Source organism: Canis lupus, chromosome 32 (genome assembly GCF_048164855.1).
Source record: "Canis lupus baileyi chromosome 32, mCanLup2.hap1, whole genome shotgun sequence".
Lineage (NCBI taxonomy): Eukaryota > Metazoa > Chordata > Mammalia > Carnivora > Canidae > Canis > Canis lupus.
This window is the reverse complement of record NC_132869.1, coordinates 31,570,179-31,592,483: the sequence shown is the minus strand read 5'-3', so window position 1 is coordinate 31,592,483 and position 22,305 is coordinate 31,570,179. Positions and strand designations below refer to the sequence as shown.

The window sequence follows — 22,305 nt, the reverse complement described above, 5'->3', positions numbered from 1 at the left end:
CACCAATTTACATTCCCACCTACAGTGCACTAGGATTCCCTTTGCTCCACATCCTTGCCAACACTTGATGTTTCTTGTCTGATACTAAGCCATTCTGACAGGTGTAAAGCGGTATTTCATTTGGTTTTGATTCGCATTTCCCTGATGTGATGTTGAGCATCTTTTCATGTCTAGCCATCTGTATGTCATCTGTGAAAAAATGTCTATTCAACTCTTCTGCCTTTTAATCAGATTTTTTTGGTATCAAGTTGTATGAGTTTTTTATATATTTTGGATATTAACCCCTTATGGGATGTATCATTCGCAAATACCTCCTCTCATTCATTAGGCTGCCTTGTTTTGTTGATGGTTTCCTTTGCTGTACAAAAATAGCGTTTTTTATTGGTGCAGTCCTAAAAGTATGTTTTTGCCTTTGCTTTCCTTGCCCGAGGAACCTATCCATAAATATGTTGCTAAGGGCAATGTCCAAGAGATTACTGCCTAGATTTTCTTTCAGGAGTTTTATGGTTTCAGGTCTCACATTTAGATCTTTAAAATATTTTGAGTTTGTTTTTGTGTATGGTGTAAGAAAGTGGTCCAGTTTCATTCTTTTGCAAGTCCAATTTTCCCAACACCATTTATTAAAAAGACTTTTTTTCTCAGTGTGTATTCTTGCCTCCTTTGTTGTTGATTAGGTGTGGATTTATTTCTGGGCTCTCTATCCTGTTCCATTGACCTGTATGTCTATTTTTGTGCCAATACCACACCATACTAGCTTTGTACTGTATCTTAAAATCTGGGATTGTGATACCTCTGCTTTGTTCTTTTCTCATGATTGCTTTGGCAGTCTTTTGTGCTTTCATACACATTTTAGGATTGTTCTACTTCTGTGGAAAATATCATTGTTATTTTGATAGGGATTAAATCTGTAAATTGCTTTGGGTAGCATGGACATTTTGACAATATTCTTCCAACCTATGAGCATGGTATATCTTTCCATTTCTTTGGTCAATGTCTTAAAATTTTTATATATAGATCTTTTACCCCTTTGGTTAAATTTATTCCTCAGCATTTTATTCTTTTTGCTGCATCAATAAATGGAATTTTCTTTCTGCCACTTCATTATTAGTTTTTGGGCAAAGTCTTTAGGGTTTTCTTAGATGCTGTTGTATCATCTATAAATAGTGACAGTTTTATTTCTTCCTTACCAATTTAGATGCTTTTTTTTTTTTCTTGTCTGATTGCTGCAGTTAGGACTTCCAGTGCTATGGTTGAATAAAAATCGTGAGTGAATGTCTTTGTCTTGTTCTGATATTAGAGGAAAGGTGCTCAGTTTTTCACAATTGAGTTTGATGTTAGCTGTGGGTTTGTATCATAAATAGATGCTGTATTTTGTTAACTCTTTTTCTTCATCTATTGAGATGATTATATGGTTTTTATCCTTTCTCTTGTTAATGTCATAGATATATCACATTGATTGATTTGTGAACAGCAAACTACCTTTGCATCTCTGGAATAAATCCTACTTAATTGTGATTTTTTTATGTGAGTGATTTAAAATATATTGTTGAATTTGGTTTGCTACTACTTTGTTGAGTATTTCTGCATCTATGTTCATCAGAGGTACGGGCCTATAGTTAGTTTTTGGTTTGTTTTTTGTAGTGTCTTTGGTTTTGTTATCAGGGTAATGCTGGCCTTATTGAATGAATTTGGAAAATTTCCTCTCTATTCTGTTTTTTGGGATAGTTTGAGAAAAACAGGTATTAACTTTTCTTTACATGTTTGATAGAATTCACCTGTGAACTCATCCAGTCATGGACTTCCGTTGTTAGTTTTTTTATTACTAACAATTCAATTCAATTGAATTCAATTTCAATTAATTCAATTTCATTAATAGTAATTGATCTGTTCAAATTTTCTATTTCTTCCTGCTTCAGTTTTGGAAGATTGTATGTTTCCAAAAATTTATCCCTTTTTCTTAGGTTCTTCAATTTGTCGCATATAATTTTTCTTAATAGTTTCTTATAATCCTTTGTATTTCTGTGGTGTCCGTTATTTCTCCTTCATTTCTGATTTTTACTGGAGTCCTCTTTTTCTTGATGCATCTGGCTAAAGGTTTATCAGTTTTATCTTTTCAAAGAACTGGCTCTTAGCTTCATTAATCTTTTTTAAAATTTTCTATTTTTAAAAAATTTCCTTCTACTAGTTTAGTTTTGAGCTTCATTTGTTCTTTAGGTATAAAGTTAGGTTGAGATTTGTTTCTTGAAGTATGCCTGTATCATTACTAACTTCTTAGAGCTGCTTTTGCTGCATTCCAAAGATTTTGGATCTTTGTGTTTTTATCTTCACGTGTCTCCATGTATTTTTTTAAATTTCTTCTTTGATTTCTTCATTGACCAAATGGTTGGTTGGTGGCATGTTGTTTCCGCCTTCATCTGTTTGTGTTTTTTCCAGACTTTTTCTTGTAAAGAATTTGTAGTTTCATATCATTGTATGCAGGAAAAATACTTGATATGATTTTTTAAAAATATTTTATTTATTTACTTATGAGAGACACAGGGAGAGAAGCAGAGACACAGGCAGAGGGAGAAGCAGGCTCCATGCAGGGAGCCCAACATGGGACCTGATCCTGGGTCTCCAGGAACAGGCCCTGGCCTGAAAGGGGTGCTAAACCACTGAGCCACCCGGGCTGCACTTTATATGATTTTAATAGACTTGTTTTGTGGCCTAACATGACCTATCCTGGAGAATGTTCCATGTGTACTTGAAAAGAATATGTATTCTGCTGTTTTCTTGGGTGGGCTGTTCTGTATATATGTTAGGTCCACCTGGTCCAATGTGTCATTGGAAGCCACTGTTTCTTTACTAATTTTGTCGGACTTACCCACTGATTTAAGTGGGCTGTCAAAGTCCCTTACTATTATTGTATTACTGTCAATTTCTCCTTTTATGTCTTTTAATATTTGCTTTATGTATTTAGATGCTATTTGGATGCACAGATATTTACAACTATTCTATCCTCTTGTAGCACTGGATCCCTTTATGTAGTGCCCTTCTTCATCTGCTACATTCATTCATTCATTCATTCATTCATTCGAGACAGAGAGAGACACAGACACAGGCAGAAGCACTCAACCACTAAGCCACCCAGCGTCCCTACAGTCTGTCTTTTAAAGTCTGGTTTGTCTGATAGAAGTATTGCTACCTTGGTTTTGTTTGTTTTGGGGGCTTCCACTTGTGTGTTTCTGCAAACCTTCACTTTCAGTCTATATGTGCCTTTAGGTCTGAAGTGAGTCTCCTGTAGGCAGCATATATATATTTTTTAAAAAATCCATTCCATCACCCTATATCTTTTGATTGGAACATTTAGTCCATTTACATTTAAAGTAAGCATATATTTACTGCCATTTTGTTAACTGTTTTCTGGTTGTTTTTGAAGTTCTGTGTTCCTTTCTTATTGTCTTGCTCTCTTCCCTTATAGCTTGATGGCTTTCTTTAGTGTTATACTTGGATTCCTGTTTTTATTTTTTGATTTGTGGCTACCACTGGGTTAATATACAACATCTTGTGTTTATTAGCAGTTTATATTAAGTTGATGGTCTCTTAAGTTCAAAGACATTCTAAAAGCACTACTTTCTACTCCTCATTTTATATCATATTTTGCATCTTTTTATTTTATCCCAAATTTTTGTAGATAAAATTTTGCTATTTTTGCATTTTAACCTCCATTAGTGATTAATCTACTACCCTTATATTTGCTTTTACCTTTGAAACTTTTGTCATAATTTTCTTCTAGTTATGGCCTTTTCTTTCCATTTAAAGAATTCCCTTTAACATTTCTTATAAGGCTGGTTTCATAGCAATGAACTCCTTTAGTTTTCGTCTGGGAAGCTCTTTTTCTCTTCTATTTTGAATGATTACCTTGCTGGGTTGAGTATTCTTGGTTTGTATGGTTTTTTTCCTTTCAGCACTTTGAATATATCTTGCCATTTCCTTCTGCCCTACTGTTTCTGCTGAGAGATCACTTGATAGCCTTATAGGGTTTCTCTTTTATATAACCGTATATTGTTTTCCATTTCTACTTTTAAAATTCTCTATCATTATTTTGCCATTTTAATTATTATGTGTCTTGGTGTGGACAAACTTGATTCATCTTGTTAGGAGCTCTCTGCTTCCTGGCCCTGTATGTCTGATCTCTTCCCATATTAGGGAAGTTTTTAGCTTTCTTTCAAATAAGTTTCCTGCTTCCTTCTCTCACTCTTCTCTGAGATCCCTATAATGTGAATGTTGGTATGCTTGAGATCACTGAGGTCCCTTAACCTAACCTCATTATTTTTTTTTTCTTCTTCCCTATTTAGGTTGGTTGCTTTCCACTACCCTGTCTTCCAGATAACTGATCTGTTCTTCTGGATCCTCTAATCTGCTGCTGATTTCCTCTAGTGGTTTTCTTGGTTTTTTTTTTTTTCTTAAAGATTTTATTTATTTATTTATTTATTTATTTATTTATTTATTTATTTATTTATTTATTTATAGAGCGAGCAAGTATGAGCAAGGGGAAGGGGAGAGGGAGGAGGGAGAAACAAACTCTTTGCTGAGCAGAGAGCCCAATATGGGCTCGATCCCAGGACCCTGAGATCATGACCTGAGCCAAAGGCAGATGCTTAACTGACTGAGCCACCCAGGCACCCTCTAGTATTTATTTCAGTTATTGAATTCTTCAGCTCTGACTGGTTTTTATATTTTCTATTTTTAGGTTCTCACTGAGTTCATCCACTCTTTTCTCAAGTCCAGTGAGTATCTTTATGACCATTACTTTCAATTCCTTATTAGGTACACTACTTATTATCATTCTGTTTAGCTCTTTTACTGTGATTTTTGTCTTATTCTCCCATTTGGACATAATGCTCTCTCTACTCATGTTCTGTAACTCTATGTTAGGTCCCAGTAGGCTACATCTCCTGCTCTTCAAAGTGGTGGACTTGTATAGAAGAGGTCTCTGGTGCTCTGCAGCACAGCATACATCTCAGTCATCAGAACCAGGCACTCCAGGTGAGCCCTCTATATGGGCCACATGTGACTAACTGTTGTAAGTCCGAGACTGTCTCAGCTGCGACTGTCTTCAGCCTAGGGAGCCACAATGATCCACTTTGCTTGCTGTGGGTGCACTGCTCAGAGTTTGATCCCCATGCCATTAACATGCCTGTCTGAGGCTGCCCTGGGCTCATTGTAGGGTAAAATCCACATTCAGCCTGCCTGCTTTCAATTAGTCTCTCTGCTACAGCTGTGGGGGCACAGAAGGGCATGTTTTGCTCCATGCCTTTTTGAGAGGCTTAATCTCAAAGTGTGACCAAGTAGTCCCAAACAGACTTACGGATAAGATAATGCAGTTCTCTCTTCTTCATGTGAGGCCATGTGATAAACCAAAATACAACAGAAGATATATGAAAAGCTCATTAGACAATTCATAACCAAGCCATACAAGCTGAACCTGTTTTTTTCACACATTCTATTTAAAAATGGTGGCCCCAATTGCTTCTTAGAGCCATCCTGTACTCTCACACCTCTCTCTTTGTTGCTGCAACAGGCTTGGAGCCCATTTCTGCCGCTGTACCCTCAGACAATGAGGCAGCCTGTCACAGCTGCATCAGAAGGTCAGAAGACTATTGTGTCCATGGGCAGCCTCTAGAGAGTTTTAATAAAGAAGCAATATTACAAACCCTAGTTGGATTAGTAGAGAACTACCCAATTAGTAGAGAACTACCCATCTCATATGGATTTTAAAAGCTGCTTTTTAGTGCTCTGTAAAACTAATGCCTACTTGTAATGACTTCTATGGGTTAAAATAACAATCCACAATAATTCTAATTTTCTAACTGCTGCCTTTTTTAAGAAAAGCTTTTAAATTAGTTTTTAAATAAAAATGTCCTTGGGGCACCTGGATGGCTCAGTCAGTTAAGCATCTGACTCTTGATCTCAGGGTTGTGAGTTTAAGCCCCTGGGCATGAAGCCTACTTAAAACACACACACACACACACACACACACACACACACACACACACACAACAACAACAACAACAACAAAAAAAAACCTTAACCATAGTATTGCTGGATAGTAATTTATTTTCCTCTTTGTACTCTTGAATTTTCCCTAAATTCTACTATGAATATACAGGCTTTTCTTGATGTCCTTCAATTTTTACTACTGAAACATACATGCACACAGTTGTTATTTCTTAAAGAGGGAAGACTGCCTAGATACAGCCTATCCTTGACATTCACAGATTTGACACCTACCATTTTAACTGTTTGAAGTCTGAATAACCTTGAAATGTACTACAGTTTAATCTTTTGCATCAGCAAGAATACAAATTGAACTTTTCAAAGCTCATATGTGGAAGTGAATCACATGGCCAGTGAACAGTCTACTAGCTACCCGGCATTCATATCTCAGCAAAGCTTTGTTGTTCTCCACTTACCTTCACACCTCCCATCTGAGGAAGCTGCTTATTAAACTTTTTTCATTTGTACTTTATTGCATTTCATGAGGAAAAAAAAAAAAAAAAAAGCCATGATGGTTTTTGAAACTCCTAAGATTCTCAAAGGTTTCAGGGCATATATTTCACAAGTGTCAGTCTGCCACATTATATAAACTGTTAAATACATCCCTATGGAGAGGAGGGAATAAAACTGGTTTGTTGATGTTATTAGATCCCCTTTATGCACTATGTAAGTTGAAATTTAGCAAAGCATCAATTGGGAAGTATGTATAAGTAATCCACATTTTGTTTTACTCCCCCAAAGCAAATATATAATTATAAAGCTGATACAATAGGTTAAAAAATTCAGAGCAGGAAAAAGGAAGTCACAGTTCACTTTCTTCTGGAATCCCTACCCCTAAAAAATCACTGTGAACAGACATAATATGCTTGCTACCCAAGACTTTTAATGCACATATGAATGTTCATTTTATACAAATGGTCATTCTACAGACATATTTCCATATATAGTGTTTTACTCCACAGTATTTTAGTGGCTATCTTTCTGTGGCCTGCCTATTGATCAACTTAATATTTCTTAATTATTACACAGTATTTATTAAACCAGCACCCTACTAGTAGCCATATAAATTGTTTTTGATTTCTGCAATAACAAAAAAAGCTTTAATGAACATCTTTTACAGGTGTTAATGTCTACATTCAAAAGTAAAATTACTGTCTTAGGAAATGCTCTTTAAAAGTGGTAATCAGGGATCCCTGGGTGGCGCAGCGGTTTAGAGCCTGCCTTTGGCCCAGGGCGCGCGATCCTGGAGACCCGGGATCGAATCCCACATCGGGCTCCCGGTGCATGGAGCCTGCTTCTCCCTCTGCCTGTGTCTCTGCCTCAATCTCTCTCTCTCTGTGACTATCATAAATAAATGAATAAATAAATTTAAAAAGATTAAAAAAAAATAAAAGTGGTAATCATCCAAAAAAAAAAAATAAAAAGTGGTAATTACGGTCTTCCCAAACTACCAATTTATACTAATACCCATATGTGAGAGTATCCATTCTCCAAAACCTTTACCAAGAATGGATATTAAATTGGCCCATATTGGGGCAGCCTGCCCATTTTGTCATTTTGACCAATTCTACTTTACCAAGTACTCTTTTTCATATGTTCTCTCCTTTTCTACTTTAAGGTATCTTTCACCATCATGCAGTTAAATTTATGAATGTTTTCCTTTCCAAGTTCTGGTCTTGGTGAAAGATTGTCCTTACAAGATCAAAAATATGTTTGCCTATGGTGTCTGATGGTTTTATTTTCATATTAAATCTTAAAATTCAAATACTGTTTTCCCAAGTTTTCATTTTTACTATATTTTTCTTTGCTCTATAATAACTTCCCAGTTACACGTTTCTGCACTGGTACCTGCTAAGTCAGTATATATATATAGGTCACACATCCTACCTCATCTCTATCCTGCCTTCTCATCTTCATTTTAAAAACTTTTTAAGCTTCTCTTAAGAGATACCTAGGTGTCTCAGTCTGTTAAATGTGTGCCTTCTGCTCAGGTCATGGATCCCAGGGTCCTGGGATGGAGACCCACGGTGGTCTGCCTTGGGAAGTCTGTGCTTTTCCCTCTTCTTCTGCCCCTCCCTCTGCTTATGCTCTCTCTTGCTCTCTCAAATAAAATCTTTTAAAAAATAATAATTTCCTTCTGCTTACATAAAAGGAACTTTTGAGCAAATCAGAATAAATTTAGGGAGTAGTTTGGCAGAAAATGTACATCTCTACCACATTGGTCTTCCCACCTAAGTATATGACATGGCTGTTTATTCAGGCTTTTTATCTATTCTTATATAAAGTTTTATAATTTTCTTCATATAGGTTTATATGTTAATAAATTTATTCTTAAGATTTTATTGCTATTGTGAATAGGACTTTTGCTATGTGTATTAAAGCAACTGTTTTTTTTTATTTGTTTTGTTTTTGCCTATTTTTTATTTGGCTGCCTTATTAAACTTTTTAGTTCCAGGTTTAGAACTTATCAAAATAATACCTGTATTTAATTTTTTTTTTAATCAAGAGCTTTTAGAAAAGCAGGTCTCCTGCCCAAGGCTGTTCTCTCTCTCTCAGCAGCAGGTCTCCTGCCTGCTTCCACACTGTAATGGAAAATCATTAGTGCTTCACTGTTTATTATGATCACTGATAGCTTTTGTGAGATAATCTTCATCAAGTTAACATTTCTATTCTTAGCTTAATAAGAGTTAATAAAGAGGTTTTTTTCCTTCTTCTTTTAATCCATAATGGGTTTGAAATTTTATCAAAAGTTATTTGTTTTGGCATTTTTATCTTCTTCCATTATATTTCCTATAACATCTTCAGGGGCCTGGGGCAGGCTGCCCCAATATGGGCCAATTTGACATGAACATTATTTTGAGTTAAATCAAATAAAACCCAGCAGATTCAGGAAAAGTTCTTTACTTCCTCCTCAACTGCCTGCTTATACCCGGAAGAGATTTCTCTTTACCTAAGAAACTACTCTGCCTAAATAACAGGACAATGTTTTCCAAGCATCTCCTCTCACCTTCCTGCTAATGGTCCTTTCTCCCCTTTGTACCCTCAGGCCCTACCCTTCTCCTTAGCTCAGAGAAGCCTTGGGTTGCTGGTCTCCAGTATTTCATGTCTGTGTGAATTCCTTGTATATACAAAACTAAATCTGATTTTTTCCTGTTAATCTATCTTGAATCAATTTGGTTCTTCATCCAGCAAGAAGGACCTTGAAGGGCAGAGGAAATGTTCCTCTTCAACAGCTGACATAGTCAGCAGGATACTTTAACTTGCTGGACATGACTGCAACTGAGGCCCTACAGCCAGCAGAAGGTAAGATTTCTTATCCTGTCAACCTCCCAGAATCCGCAGAGTCCAACAGAGTAAGAGTGGTGAGAAGTCCTTTTCTCTCTGCTACATTTAGATTAGAAGGAGAAAATATTTGTGGAACCTAGTTCCTAGTTATTAAATTGCTTACTTAAATGGTCTCTGGTTAAATTTGGTAGCGTACTCCTTTGGTTACTGATTCATTTCCTCTCAGAGATAGTCTTTGGGTTTTTTGTTTTTGCCTGTTTTAAGTCATTTCTCATATGAACTAATTGCACATAAGGTAAAGACTGTTGCTAAGGAATATCTTGGGAGCTAAAGCCCCCAAATTGGTAGACACAGATCAAACACTTAAAAGCTATTATAGTTCTCACCCTGTCAAGCAGACCCTCATGATAGAGTAAGTTGGTCACAAAACAGGTTAGATTGACCCCTAGGTCACCTACTAACGTCTAGCAAACTTCTTTGCAACAAGGTACATTGTAAAACAACACAGTCCCCAATCCTGCAGCATATCCCTGCTAGGTATTAATGTGGCTCTAAGAAATGCACGGCTTAGCCAAGGCTGTTAGAATGAGAAGAAAGGAAAAAACCTCTTACATGCACGCTGTGTCCTAAGAGTTTGGCTTTGTGACCAATGAGAATATTCTCTGGTTTTCACCATCCAGAGGGTGCACTTACCAAGGTGCAGCTTCATTGCCAGGTGAATAGACCATGGATCTACCTCTCCCTCTGGCCATGCCAGCTCTCAGGGGTGTGCCTCTTGAGAGGCCCCAGCCCTTTCAAATTTTTGTCATCTCAACCTCTATCACCTGTTATTGCTGGGAATCCCAATTCAGTAGCAACTGCCCTGTGTCACAGGTTAACTGGTCTGTGACTGGAGGAATCTTGTGTTTTCATGGGAGACCAGAGGCCCCATTTCACCATCCTTACTGCCTATGCAATGAAGGCCTTTGCTTTCTTAGACTAATTTTGGGAGCAAACTTTTAGATCACGGGGGCCATTATCTGTGCCCCCTTTGGGGATCAGGCTCCTTGCTCAGTAGGGAGCCTGCTTCTCCCTCTGCCTGGCACTCCCCCTACTTGTGTGTGCTCATGCTGTCAAATAGATAAAATCTTTTTTTCAAAAATTGCTTACATTGAAAAGAAAAACATCCTGTATAGAGCACTCTCCATTGTCTTATAACGGCAAGCCTTAGAGACTCCCTTGCCAAGATGAACAGAAATTAGGCCTAACACTTAAGCAAAATCCCCTTAAAATCTAGCCTCATCTGCTTGTTTTAACTTCCCTTTCCTTACAAGATTTATAGGGAGCCAAATCTCCATGTTCAGACTATATAAGTTGTTCACATAAAAGCTGAAAGCCAGAAAATGAATTTAACAAAAGCACCTGAAATTGGCAATAAGGCTCCTTTTGCTCCTACCTTTCTAGGGCTCTGTAGGAGGCTCTGCCAGCTTCAGACATTCCTATGCAATGTATATTGCAGACATATCCTAGCCACCCCCTCCTCCACTGAAAGAGACGATCTTTTAAATTATGAAGTCCTTTTAACCCCTATTTTGAAAAGATGCTACCAAATTTAGAAATGAGAAGGATTAATGATTATTCACTACCTCCTCTTCACAGAGAAACACCACAGAGAAAACAGACCAAAACATTTCCTAGGCACTCCCACAAATGATCTGTGAAAGGCCAACATTCAGGGGCTAATAGAAGCCAAAGTCGAATTATGTATGCTGCAAGAAAGCTTTTGTTAAAATGCTTTATGCAGGCTTTACAAAGATATAAGTCTTTTTGATTCCCATTTTAGTTAAATATCCCTGATATATATTTTTTGAAAGTTTAAAAAGGCAGGTCAGTCCCTTGATATTCTGGCTTTATCCAGTTCTTTGGAAAATAGAAACAACTGCCTTACAAATCTGTACAGAACCAGAAATGCAACTCTAGAAACAAGTCAAAGCCCATCTATCTTTACCAATCCCTAAACCTCACCTATTCCCCTCAAAATGTGCATAGCTATTATAAAGGATCAAGATATTGGAACAAAATTGTAATTGCCCTAAAACTCTAAAAAAAAATTTTTTTTGGCATCCTTTCTCAGTTCCTTGAAATTATAAATCTTACCATGTCTTTAAAATGTAAATACAGCCCACAATCACCTGAGACTAAAGAAAAAATGGGGGAAAGAAGCCTTTCTAAAATAGCTCTTGTGGCCAGACTCCTGCACCTCTGGTAATAGGCAGACAGGCTCCAGATTCCACCTTGCAGAAAACTTGGGATTCTTTCTCTATTCCTTTGTGATGTTAGTTTCTATTCCCATCTACTCTAGGACCTAAGAGCCATTCTTTGAAATACAAACTTTAGAAAAGAGGTATTTGGAAATTGGGCCTTTAATGGAAATTGGGCCTTTAATTTCCTCTCCACAAATATTAGTAAAAACAAAAATAATAATTTTGTTAGCATCTTGTCTGTACATCCATATATGTTGTAAATGTAAGATATTTTCTTTACCTCCAATTGATCAGTAAAAATAATTTGTAAAAGAGCTCTTTTTAGTTGAAGTCAAGTGTGTTTAAGTTTTGGGAATTCCAAAATTCAGAAAGATAGAAACTAACACAAATGTTTTCCAAATTTACATGATCTGGGAAAATATTCAGTATTAAAGCTAATTTTAGGTTGTTGGTTTAATTTAAAAAACGTATCTTTAGGGCAGCCTGGGTGGCTCAGCGGTTTAAGCGCCTGCCTTCTACCCAGGGTGTGAACCTGGAGTCCCAGGATTGAGTCCCATGTCAAACTCCCTGCATGGAGCCTGCTCCTCCCTCTGCCTGTGTCTCTGCCTCTGTGTGTGTGTGTCTATCATGAATAAATAAATAAAATCTTTAAAAAAAACTGTCTTTAGAGTTATGAGCACTAAATATATGACTGTCATTCTACCTGTGTTTACTGCAAGTCAAACAAGTTCATCTCTGGAAATTTATGATAAAAAAATTTAGAATGATGATTGATTTTTTTCTCTAATGCTTCATGAAGTTTTGTGGGTAATCTAAACATAAGAAGAAGTAAATTAAACAGATGTAAATAAGATAAAAAGGTCTGTAGGCTGGAATGTTTGGGTGGCTCAGTCGTTTAAGTGTCAAGTCTTGATTTTAACTCAAGTCATTGTCTCAGGTTGGACTCTGCTGGATGTGGAGCCTACCTAAGATTCTTTCTCTCCCTCTGCCTCCCCCCACCCAAGAAAAAGATCTATAGCTAAACTTATAAATAGCTTTTTTAAAAAGTTTTTACTAAGTTAAATGATGAGCTAAATTTATTGAATATCTAAGTCATTTCTAGATAATTTACTTGTGTCTTACTACAGAGAAACTAAAGATAAATATAGGTCTGTTAGTAAACCTAGTTTGTGCTTTATTGAAAAACTATACTATGAAAAAGCACATTTTTAGGAATTATGAAATGTGAGTGCCTGGGTGCTCAGTGGTTGAGCGTCTACCTTTGGCTCAGGGTGTGATCCTGGGGTCCTGGGATCAAGTCCCACATCAGGCTCCCCTTAGGGAGCCTGCTTCTCCCTCTACTATGTCTCTGCCTCTCTCTATGTCTCTAATGAATACATAAAATCTTTAAAAAATTATAAAATGTATTCACAAATATGCTATTCTAAAGAATACTGGTATAACAGTTAACAATTGCTTACTAGTTTTTACTAGAAATTAAGGTTTCTAAGAGTTAAGAATTCTAATAGATGTAATTAAGACTACTAGAAATAATAAGGGAAACAATTCCAGGGCAGTCCCCGTGGCGCAGCAGTTTGGCGCCGCCTGCAGCCTGGAGTGTGATCCTGGAGACCGGGGATCGAGTCCCACATCGGGCTCCCTGCGTGGAGCCTGCTTCTCCCTCTGTCTGTGTCTCTGCCCCTCTCTCTCTGTGCCTATGAATAAATAAATAAAATCTTTTAAAAAAATTCCATATGCAAGGAAAGAAAGATGTGTTTTCGGTAAAAAAAAAAAGGTATGTGGAACGGGAATACATTTTTTGTTAAGGGAAAAGAAATTTTGTCCTAAAGTGAAACTGGTTTTTTAAAGAGGAGACAACTTAAAACAAGAGCTGAATGTGAAAAAGAAAGTTCCACAAGTTTTCTGGGAAAGGAATCTTTGGAAAGGGATTTCATGTGTGATCAATATTGGCTAAGATTAGGATACATTTAGTAAGTTTTAATATCGACAATACACTGCAAAATAAACTTTTTGTTGTTGAATGGACAAACTGCAGATCTACTCTTAATATAAAACTGTAAACAAATGTTTACATTTGTTATCTGCCCACCCAAAAAATGTTATCTGCCTAGAAATCAAGGATTCTGTGTTTTACCAAAATAATTTCCTGTTTATCAAGTCTTTGATTCTTTAAGAAAACTGAGTCTTGGGCGGCTCAGTGGTTTAGCGCCTGCCTTTGGCCCAGGGCACAATCCTGGAGTCCCGGGATCAAGTTCCGCGTCGGGCTCCTGGCATGGAGACTGCTTCTCCCTCCTCCTGTGTCTCTGCCTCTCTCTCTCTCTATGTCTATCATAAATAATAAATAAATAAATATTTTTAAAAAACTGAGTCTTTAAAAAAAAAACTGAGTCTTAATATTAAAAAAGCTAAATTTTGCTTATAACTATGTAAGGTTTTATATTTTTGTCTTTTTTCCCTTTGAAATCTTTTATTGTCACTTTAGTTAGATAATAAAAGATCACTTCATAATGATCTGTGATCCTATTAATCAAACATTCAAACCTTTTAAATCCTAATATGAAATCTTTTGACCACAATCTGAAGTGTTCCAGATAGTAGGTCCTAAAATATTTCAAAGTTTTTGTGAGAAATTAAATTAGGCTCATTTGCTATGTTAAATTCTGTGGGAAGCATTGTCAAGTAAGATAAGTGTTCTAAAATTATATAAAACTCCTAGAAACCTGATGTCCCAGTAGTTACATGTTGGGCATCACAGATACAACCGAATTTCCTTGTCAACTACATCGTAATGAACTCTAATATAGTTGCCATTTCACTCTGATGATATTGCAAATGTGCTTTATCTTCAGTGAGACTCATAAAAAGAACTCTCAGTTCAGGTTTCTGATAACCTTAAGATCATGAAACTGAACTGAATTCTTACCATAAAACTGGTAAGAATTTCTGAATTAGCAGAAAAACTAGATTCAAGCAAAACAAGAATAACATGGAACTGAAACAACGAAAAAGGATAATTGTAATTTTTACGACTTTTTAGAACATTCCTGACTTTCTAAAATGCTTTGTTTTTCCAAATTTGAAATTTTTTCTCTTAAGCTAATTGACTTAGAGCAATTTAACAGAATATATTTTTGTGAACAAACTGAAAAATTTATCTTTTCCCTACCCACACTCTCCAGAATTCAGAAACTCTCAGTAAGTATTCTTTATATCTTTATGGCAATATATTTGCATAGGTTCAGCACAATTCTGTTCTCCTTGTAACAGGACACAATTGAAAACACTGGTTATATAACCAAGGCTTTGACTGGAATGTCATATTTGAAAGAGACCTGCATAAACTCAGATATGACCAGACAGCTTTAAGAAACGAGGTTGACTTTAAGAAGCCAGTAAAGCCCCTGAGAAAGGAGGAGTTTGATACCTTGCTTACAGAGTTCCCAGCTGCCTTACCAAGTGAGTACAGGTTGTTAATTTCTGGCAAGTACAGGAACCTCAGGATACTTTGGCGAACTCAAGAAGAAAGGAATTCACCCAAACCTACAGGTATTGCAGCAGAAGTTCTAATGGGAAGTGTTTGGCTTGGTTTCTGGCCTGTAAAACATCAATCTAGAAAAAGTTCCAGCAGGTTTTGAAGAATCACCTCATTTTGCAAACAAATTAGTAACATTTTTAATTTTTCTTCCAACCTTTGAGAACTAAAACTGCCCTTTTCCTGAAGCCCTACAAACTAAATTTATGTAAACTTCAGAGAAATCACAACAGCTCATCTTCATGCCTGCTGCTCTGTGAGCCACTCAAAAAGATCACCAGAGACAGCTGAACTACAAACCAGGAAAATCTATCCCATTACCACTGTACTGAAGATGGTGCAAGCTTGACAGTTAGAAATCTACTACCTCAGGCAGCCCCGGTGGCCCAGCTATTTAGTGCCCCCTTCAGTCCAGGGTGTGATCCTGGAGACCTGGGATGGAGTCCCATATTGGGCTCCCTGCATGGAGCCTGCTCCTCCCTCTGCCTGTGTCTCTGCCTCTCTTTCTGTGTCTCTCATGAATAAATAAAATCTTAAAAAATTAAAATTAAAATAAAAAAAAAAGAAATCTACTACCTCAAAATTCAGAAACCAGTTTATAATTTGATCCAATCATTAACCACTGTTTTTTGTTTCCAGAGAAATGCCCATTATTTCAATACCTGATTGCTTCGACCTTAGGCCTAACTCTTGAGAACACCCCTACATTACTGCCTCCTGAAATTAGTTTAACTGAACTTATTGTCAGTACTGGTTCAGTAAGACTGAACAATCGGTCAGCTCAATGCTAATGTGTGAAATTTCAGGAAAGTTTCACCGGGGAAAACTGCAGGGGCCCAGGGCAGGCCACCTGAAGACAGGCCAGTGGCATGAACATTATTTCTTGTTAAAAGCAAACAAAGGGGCAGCCCGGGTGGCTCAGCGGTTTAGCGCTGCCTTCAGCCCAGGGCCTGATCCTGGAGTCCCGGGATCGAGTCCCATGTCGGGCTCCCTGCATGGAGCCTGCTTCTCCCTCTGCCTGTGTCTCTGCCTCTCTCTTACTCTCTCTGTGTCTCTCATGAATAAACAAAATCTTTAAAAAACTGGTCAAAATTAAAAAATATATATATATATAAAATAATATATAAAAATATATATAAAATATAATATATTTTAAATTATATAAATATTAAATAATTAAATATTAAATATAAATAATTATATTTTAAATATAAATATATATAAAATAATATATATTATATATATATAAATAAAATTTAAAAAATGAAAGCAAACAAAACCCAGCAGATTCAGAAAAGCTCTTTACCTTCTCCTCAAATGCCTAAATTTACATTGGAAGGGCAAGCCTGTACCAAAAAGAGATTTCTCTTTATCAAAGAAACGTACTTGCCTAAGAGGACAATTTTTATTTTCCAGACATTTCCTTTCACCTTCCTGCTAACACAGTCCTTCTCCCCTTCATATCCTCAGACTCCTACCTCCTAGCCTTAGCTCAGAGAAGCCTCATGTTGCTGGTCTTCAGAATTTCAAGTCTGTGTGGATTCCCCATACATGCGAAATTAAATCTGATACTCTCCTGCTAATCTCTCTCATGTCAACTTGGTCCTTAGTCCAGCTAGAAGGACTTCAATGGCCGGAGAAAATTCTTCCTTCCCTATATATCAGTCCTATGTTGCTGGAAAAAATCCTACTTGATCTCTGTAGGTTGTTTTTACTATAGTATTAGATTCTACTATTAGCTAATATTTTATATATGATTCTTTGGTCTATAATAATCTTTCCTTTTTATGGTATCTTTGCCAGATTTTAGAATTAGGATTATTTTAGCCTCTCCTAATACACATGTTTTTAGTTAAACAATTTCAAATTCCAGGGATCTTTCTCACTATCATCTTTCCTTCCTAAATGAAAATTAAGCTTATCAATTAACATTCCAGGGACACCTGAGTGGCTCAGTGGTTGAGCATCTGCCTTTTTCCCAGGGCACAATCCCAGGATCGAGTCCCACATCGGGCTCCTTGCATGGAGCCTGCTTCTCCCTCGGCCTCTGTCTCTGCCTCTCTCTGTGTCTCTCATGAATAAATAAATAAAACCTTTAAAAAAAATTAACATTCCAAAAAGCATGCAAGTAATCTTTGCATTAAAGCATCTAAAAGCATATAAAATGTAAAAATCATGACTCCATCTCTGTTTAATAAAGAAATGCATATCAACTAAACTTCATCACACTTTGGATGTCCAAGAAAAGGAGTACCCTTAATTGATAATAGTGGTAAACAAAGAATGAGGAGTTACCCAACTCTACCATCTAGTTTTTTAAGCCAATAGTAAGCTATTTAACAAAATAAAGTCTGAAAATTCCAAGGAAAACCAGCTGAGAATATAGGAAACCTGTTTCCAGCCAAACCAGAAACCCCTCAAGATGGTCCGGGCCCCCTGAAGCTAAATCCCAATTACATCAGATTTCAGTGAGTCTATGCCAAGAAAAATACTACTTAGGAAGCAAGGCAAATGCCATTTGCCACTTGTTTGTAGTACCAGTCAACCACTGAAGCTATGTCATACACTCTCCTCCTGAATAGTCTTAAGAAAGTAAGGTTTCAAAACAAACAAAAGTAAGGTCTCTCAGTATGAGAGCATTCTGGGATAGGTAATAAGCGACAGGGACAATAAAAACCACGTTATGTGACCAACACAGGATGAGGAGGTAAGTGCAAAAGGAAGAAAGAAGCCTGAAAAAACTAATGTTTCTGGGTCTTCCAAATATCATCTGGACTTGGCAGGTTTTGTTTAAGAAATATGGTTCAAATACATATCCACATATTTATGCTAAGGAACGTTAATGGGTTTTTGTTTTTTGTTTTTGTTTTTGTTTTTTTAATTAATGTCAGGATGCCTGGGTGGCTCAGCAGTTGAGTGTCTGCCTACAGCTCAGGTTGTGATCCCGGGGTCTAGGGAATGGAGTCCTGCATCAGGCTCCCTGAGAAGAGCCTGCCTCTCCCTCTGCCTCTCTCTCTCTGTGTCTCTCATGAACAAATAAATCTTTAAAAAAAAATAAACTAATGTCAATATTACTACTGTTCTCATTGAAAAAATTATAAAATGATGTCATAATCCACTTTACATTATAGTGTTTAAGGCTAATTCCTTTAATAATCTCTCCCTGCTTGCCTCTCTAAATGATCAAATGTTTTATGATTAAGTTAGCTTATACTTTTATACTTACATGCCATCAGTATAAAGAGAAAATAATCTGACATTTGATACCAAGTACATTGTGATATTTTTAAAACCTATAAACTGTAGATTTCAGAGGAAAGAAGAGGGGATGGGGCTTCCTTAAATTTCTTCGTGTACTCTTATTCAAAAGAGATCAACACTGTTGCAAAGATGGGGAACTGAGAGCATCTATAAAATATTTTCATATATAGAGTTACTATCCTGTGTGACAGTAGTCCTGTGTATCTTACAGCCACCCCTTGAGGGATTTTAAGGACTACCTGAGGAATGGGGCTATAAGCAAGACTGCTGCTGCTCCTCTTTTAATAAGCCCAATGCTGCCCAATGTACCTGTGACACAGAGAAGCCTGTCCCTCCCCCAACAGTTATGTTTTTACTAGAATTTTTTTTTAGAGTGACCGGCAGTAGGATAATTGGATTCTAGAGCAGCACTGCCCGATACAACTTTCTGCAATAATGGAAATGATCTCCATCTGTACTGTCCAATACAATAACCACTAGTCCCATGTCGTTACTGATCACATAAAATATGGTTGGTGCAGGGCAGCCCGGGTGGCTCAGCAGTTTAGCACCGCCTTCAGTCCAGGGCGTGATCCCGTAGACCTGGGATCGAATCCCGCATTGGGCTCCCTGCGTGGAGCCTGCTTCTCCCTCTGCCTGTGTCTCTGCCTTTCTCTCTCTCTGTGTCTCTCATGAATAAATAAATAAAATCTTTAAAAAAAAATATGGTTGGTGCAGCTAAGCAACTATGTTTTTAATTTTAATTTACATTTTACCAACCATACGTGATTTCACCATAGTGGATAGTGCAGTGTTAGACCAGTCAGAATCATTTGAAAAGACTGCGTGTGTATGTATATGTGTATGTGTGTGTATATATATATATATATATATATATATATATATATATATATGCAAGACTTAAAAAGACTATAAGCAAGACTGCTGCTGCTCCTCTTTTAACAAGCCCTATATATATGTGTGTGTGTGTATATATGTATATGTAAAATCCTTTTGACAGTATTCTCTAGAACAACTGAAGAAGAAACAATTACTTTTAGTCGACAACTCAGGGTTGCAATTACGTTATTTGCCCTCAGTGTAAAATTACTTAATGATAGAATACACACTAGGCCCTCTGTCTTTTTCCTATCCTAGTTTCTTTTTATGACCAATAAGAACGATTAGGCACTTTAATGAGTGGTCAAAGATCAGTCTTTTGAGGCAGCCCTCGTGGCTCAATGGTTTAGCGCCGCCTTCAGCCCCGGGCGTGATCCTGGAGACCCGGAATCGAGTCCCACCGTCGGGCTCCCTGCTTCTCCCTCTGCCTGTGTCTCTGCCTCTCTCTCTCTGTGTGTGTGTGTGTCTCTCTCATGAATAAAGAAATAAAATCTTTTTTAAAAAATCAGTCTTTTGCCTTAACAAAAGTAGTTAACACTAATCAAGGAAAAAAATTGTTCCAAATCTCACAGTCTTGCAATTAAAAGCAGGACCTCAGCCTTAACCAACAGATGTATCATCACTAGATTTCTGAAACTATTAGTCATAGAAAAGGATAACACCATAACTTACAAAATTTAGCTGAATGTTCTTTCCTCCCATGACTACTAGTGAGACACACATCCACAGAATAAATTCTATTTCTCTAAGTCAGAAACTGTTACAGACTCTCAATTTTAAAGTTAGTAGTAAAGAAAAAGGTGAGAAATGTCTTAATATCTCTGGCAACCATTCTTTTTTCTTTCTTTCTTTTTTTTTTTTCTTTTTTCTTTCTGATAGGAAGAGACCTTCAGGTCTGACTTTGAAAAATTATAACACAAATTCATTCAAGCAATTAACAACATAGCACAGACAGATGGAGTTTATGAGTCTATTCAGGGATTTCAGAGGGGAGAGGAATTCTACAACATTAAAGTATCTTTACCTCGTAATGAACAAACTGGTCCATTTTCTTGATTCTTAGAGCGCTTATTTCTGAACTGACTTGGAATATCTAATGAAAGATCTTAAAAGGAAATAGGAAAATAGCTGTTAAAGGCATACACCACACTTAGCAAAGACTCAACAATGTATTTTTACGTTTATCTCATACGGTCTTACATTTTCAAAGGAAACATTAAAATTTTAATACAATATCATCACTATATGCCAAATAGGTCTTACCTAGGAATGGATCAAACTTTCTAGATTCCGTCCCACATATGAGGCAGTTAACTTCATTTTGGAGAATACCTCCGAATATAGCCGTGACAACTGTAGATGCTCCATTTCTAAAGAAAATCACCACACAGGAAAATATCTCAGTAAAAAACTAAAATATGTATAAAAGTAAAAAAAAAAAAAAAATAAAATAAAATAAAATATGTATAAAAGCTACTACAGATAACTGTTTTGGAGAAATGTGTATATCATTTATTTAAATTATGAAATAATACAAGAACTTTTAAAAAGCTATATAGATATATAACCAAATAAAAGGCTGAAGCCACTGGCCTCCCCACAGCCCCACTTCCAGTCCTACTGATTTCTCCAAAAGCCACTAACACTGGACATTTGCCATAACTAACAAACAGATCACATACATGCCTATACTCAGAGCAAAAGGACCCTCTTCCCACAAAAATATCCCTCAAAAAAAGAGAGAAACCACCTTAAACTTTTGTAAGGCCTCTCATAGGGAGCTCTCTCAATTACTTTGGGTAACCTCACTCAGAGATAGTTTTAGATTTTTTTTAGATGGTCAACTGTCAGATTGGGGAAAAAGATAAAGAAATCTAATACATATTTAGTAATTACTGGTGGAGGTATGATTTCACAGTTGAGATCAGGAATATACCACTTTAAGAACAATAAAAAAACCCAGCTGCCCTAATATTACTTAACTTCTCTGTATTTCAGCTTCATCAGATTTTCAACAGGAGTAACATCTACCTACCTCAGAGGCCTGGTGTGAAGATGAAATGGGATATATATGTAAAGAGCTTTCAGATAGGTGCTTACCAAAACAAAGTCCTTAGGTTGTTTCAAGGCTTTTATTAGCATAATAATTAGGATCTTATCTGCCTTTGCTTTTATTTTTTCTTCCAAAGAATGTATCTTGAACATGTACCTCACTCTTTTTGACAGCAACATGGCATGCCACAGTACAAACACAGAATATATGGAAGAGCCACCAAGAAAGAGCACCATGAAAGCATGATTAGCAAATGCTTATTCAGCACTTACTCTTTGCGGAACTCCATTCAAAGTACTTTCTGTGTATTAAATCAATTAATCCTCAAAACAATGCTATGAAGCAGATACCATCATCCCCATTTCACAGACCAGGAAGCTGAGGTCCAACTTGGTCCAGGGTCACACATTTTTAACACTATGCTCCTTTTCTTAATCAATATAACATTAATGGTTTTTCAGGTTGTTTCGGTTGTTTGTTATCATTAATAGTTCTACAGCAAACCCATGTTAACCTTTGTGCACTTATGTATGCAGTTAAGTCAGTAAATGCTCTTTTTTTTTTTTTTTTTTTTTTTTTTTGCTAATAGTCGTTTGAGGTGGTTTCTCTCTCTTGTAAACAATAATACTCTTAGTACACTGAACCATACTTTCTGAGTTACTCCAGATTAAATCTACTGCAATGATGAGACAGACAAAAGCTTCTCCAGCATTATATTATTTTAAAAGTTTGCTTCCTTTTCTATAAAAGAGCTTCCTTTCTGTACTGGCAGAAGAAATATACTGCAGCTTTAACTTAAAAAAAAAAACTGTTCAGAAGATACAACTTTAGTAAATTAAACAAAAAGGGAAGATACACTGGAACTCTCTGATATAACAGCCATTTCAGGTTTCAGATCTATGTCAGGAACAAAGGACATACCAAATAAACTACTGGAATCAAGGCACTATGATCCTTTCATATTGATGTTCACATACAATACTGCCCTTAATAAAATGGAAACTACTTTATTA

At 36.6% G+C, this 22,305-nt stretch overlaps 1 protein-coding gene across 5 annotated transcripts in view; it reads right to left on the bottom strand.

Annotated features, from left to right (window-relative positions):
• Nucleotides 1–22,305, bottom strand: part of USP3 (ubiquitin specific peptidase 3) — a 111,252-nt gene that overhangs the window by 13,912 nt on the left and 75,035 nt on the right. For all 5 annotated transcript variants that reach the window (XM_072809021.1, XM_072809023.1, XM_072809024.1 and 2 more), the window contains 2 exons: nt 20,503–20,609; nt 20,264–20,344 (listed from right to left, as the gene is read on the bottom strand). In XM_072809021.1, the coding sequence (XP_072665122.1) occupies nt 20,264–20,344; nt 20,503–20,609 (188 nt within the window). The remainder of the gene's footprint in view (nt 1–20,263; nt 20,345–20,502; nt 20,610–22,305) is intronic.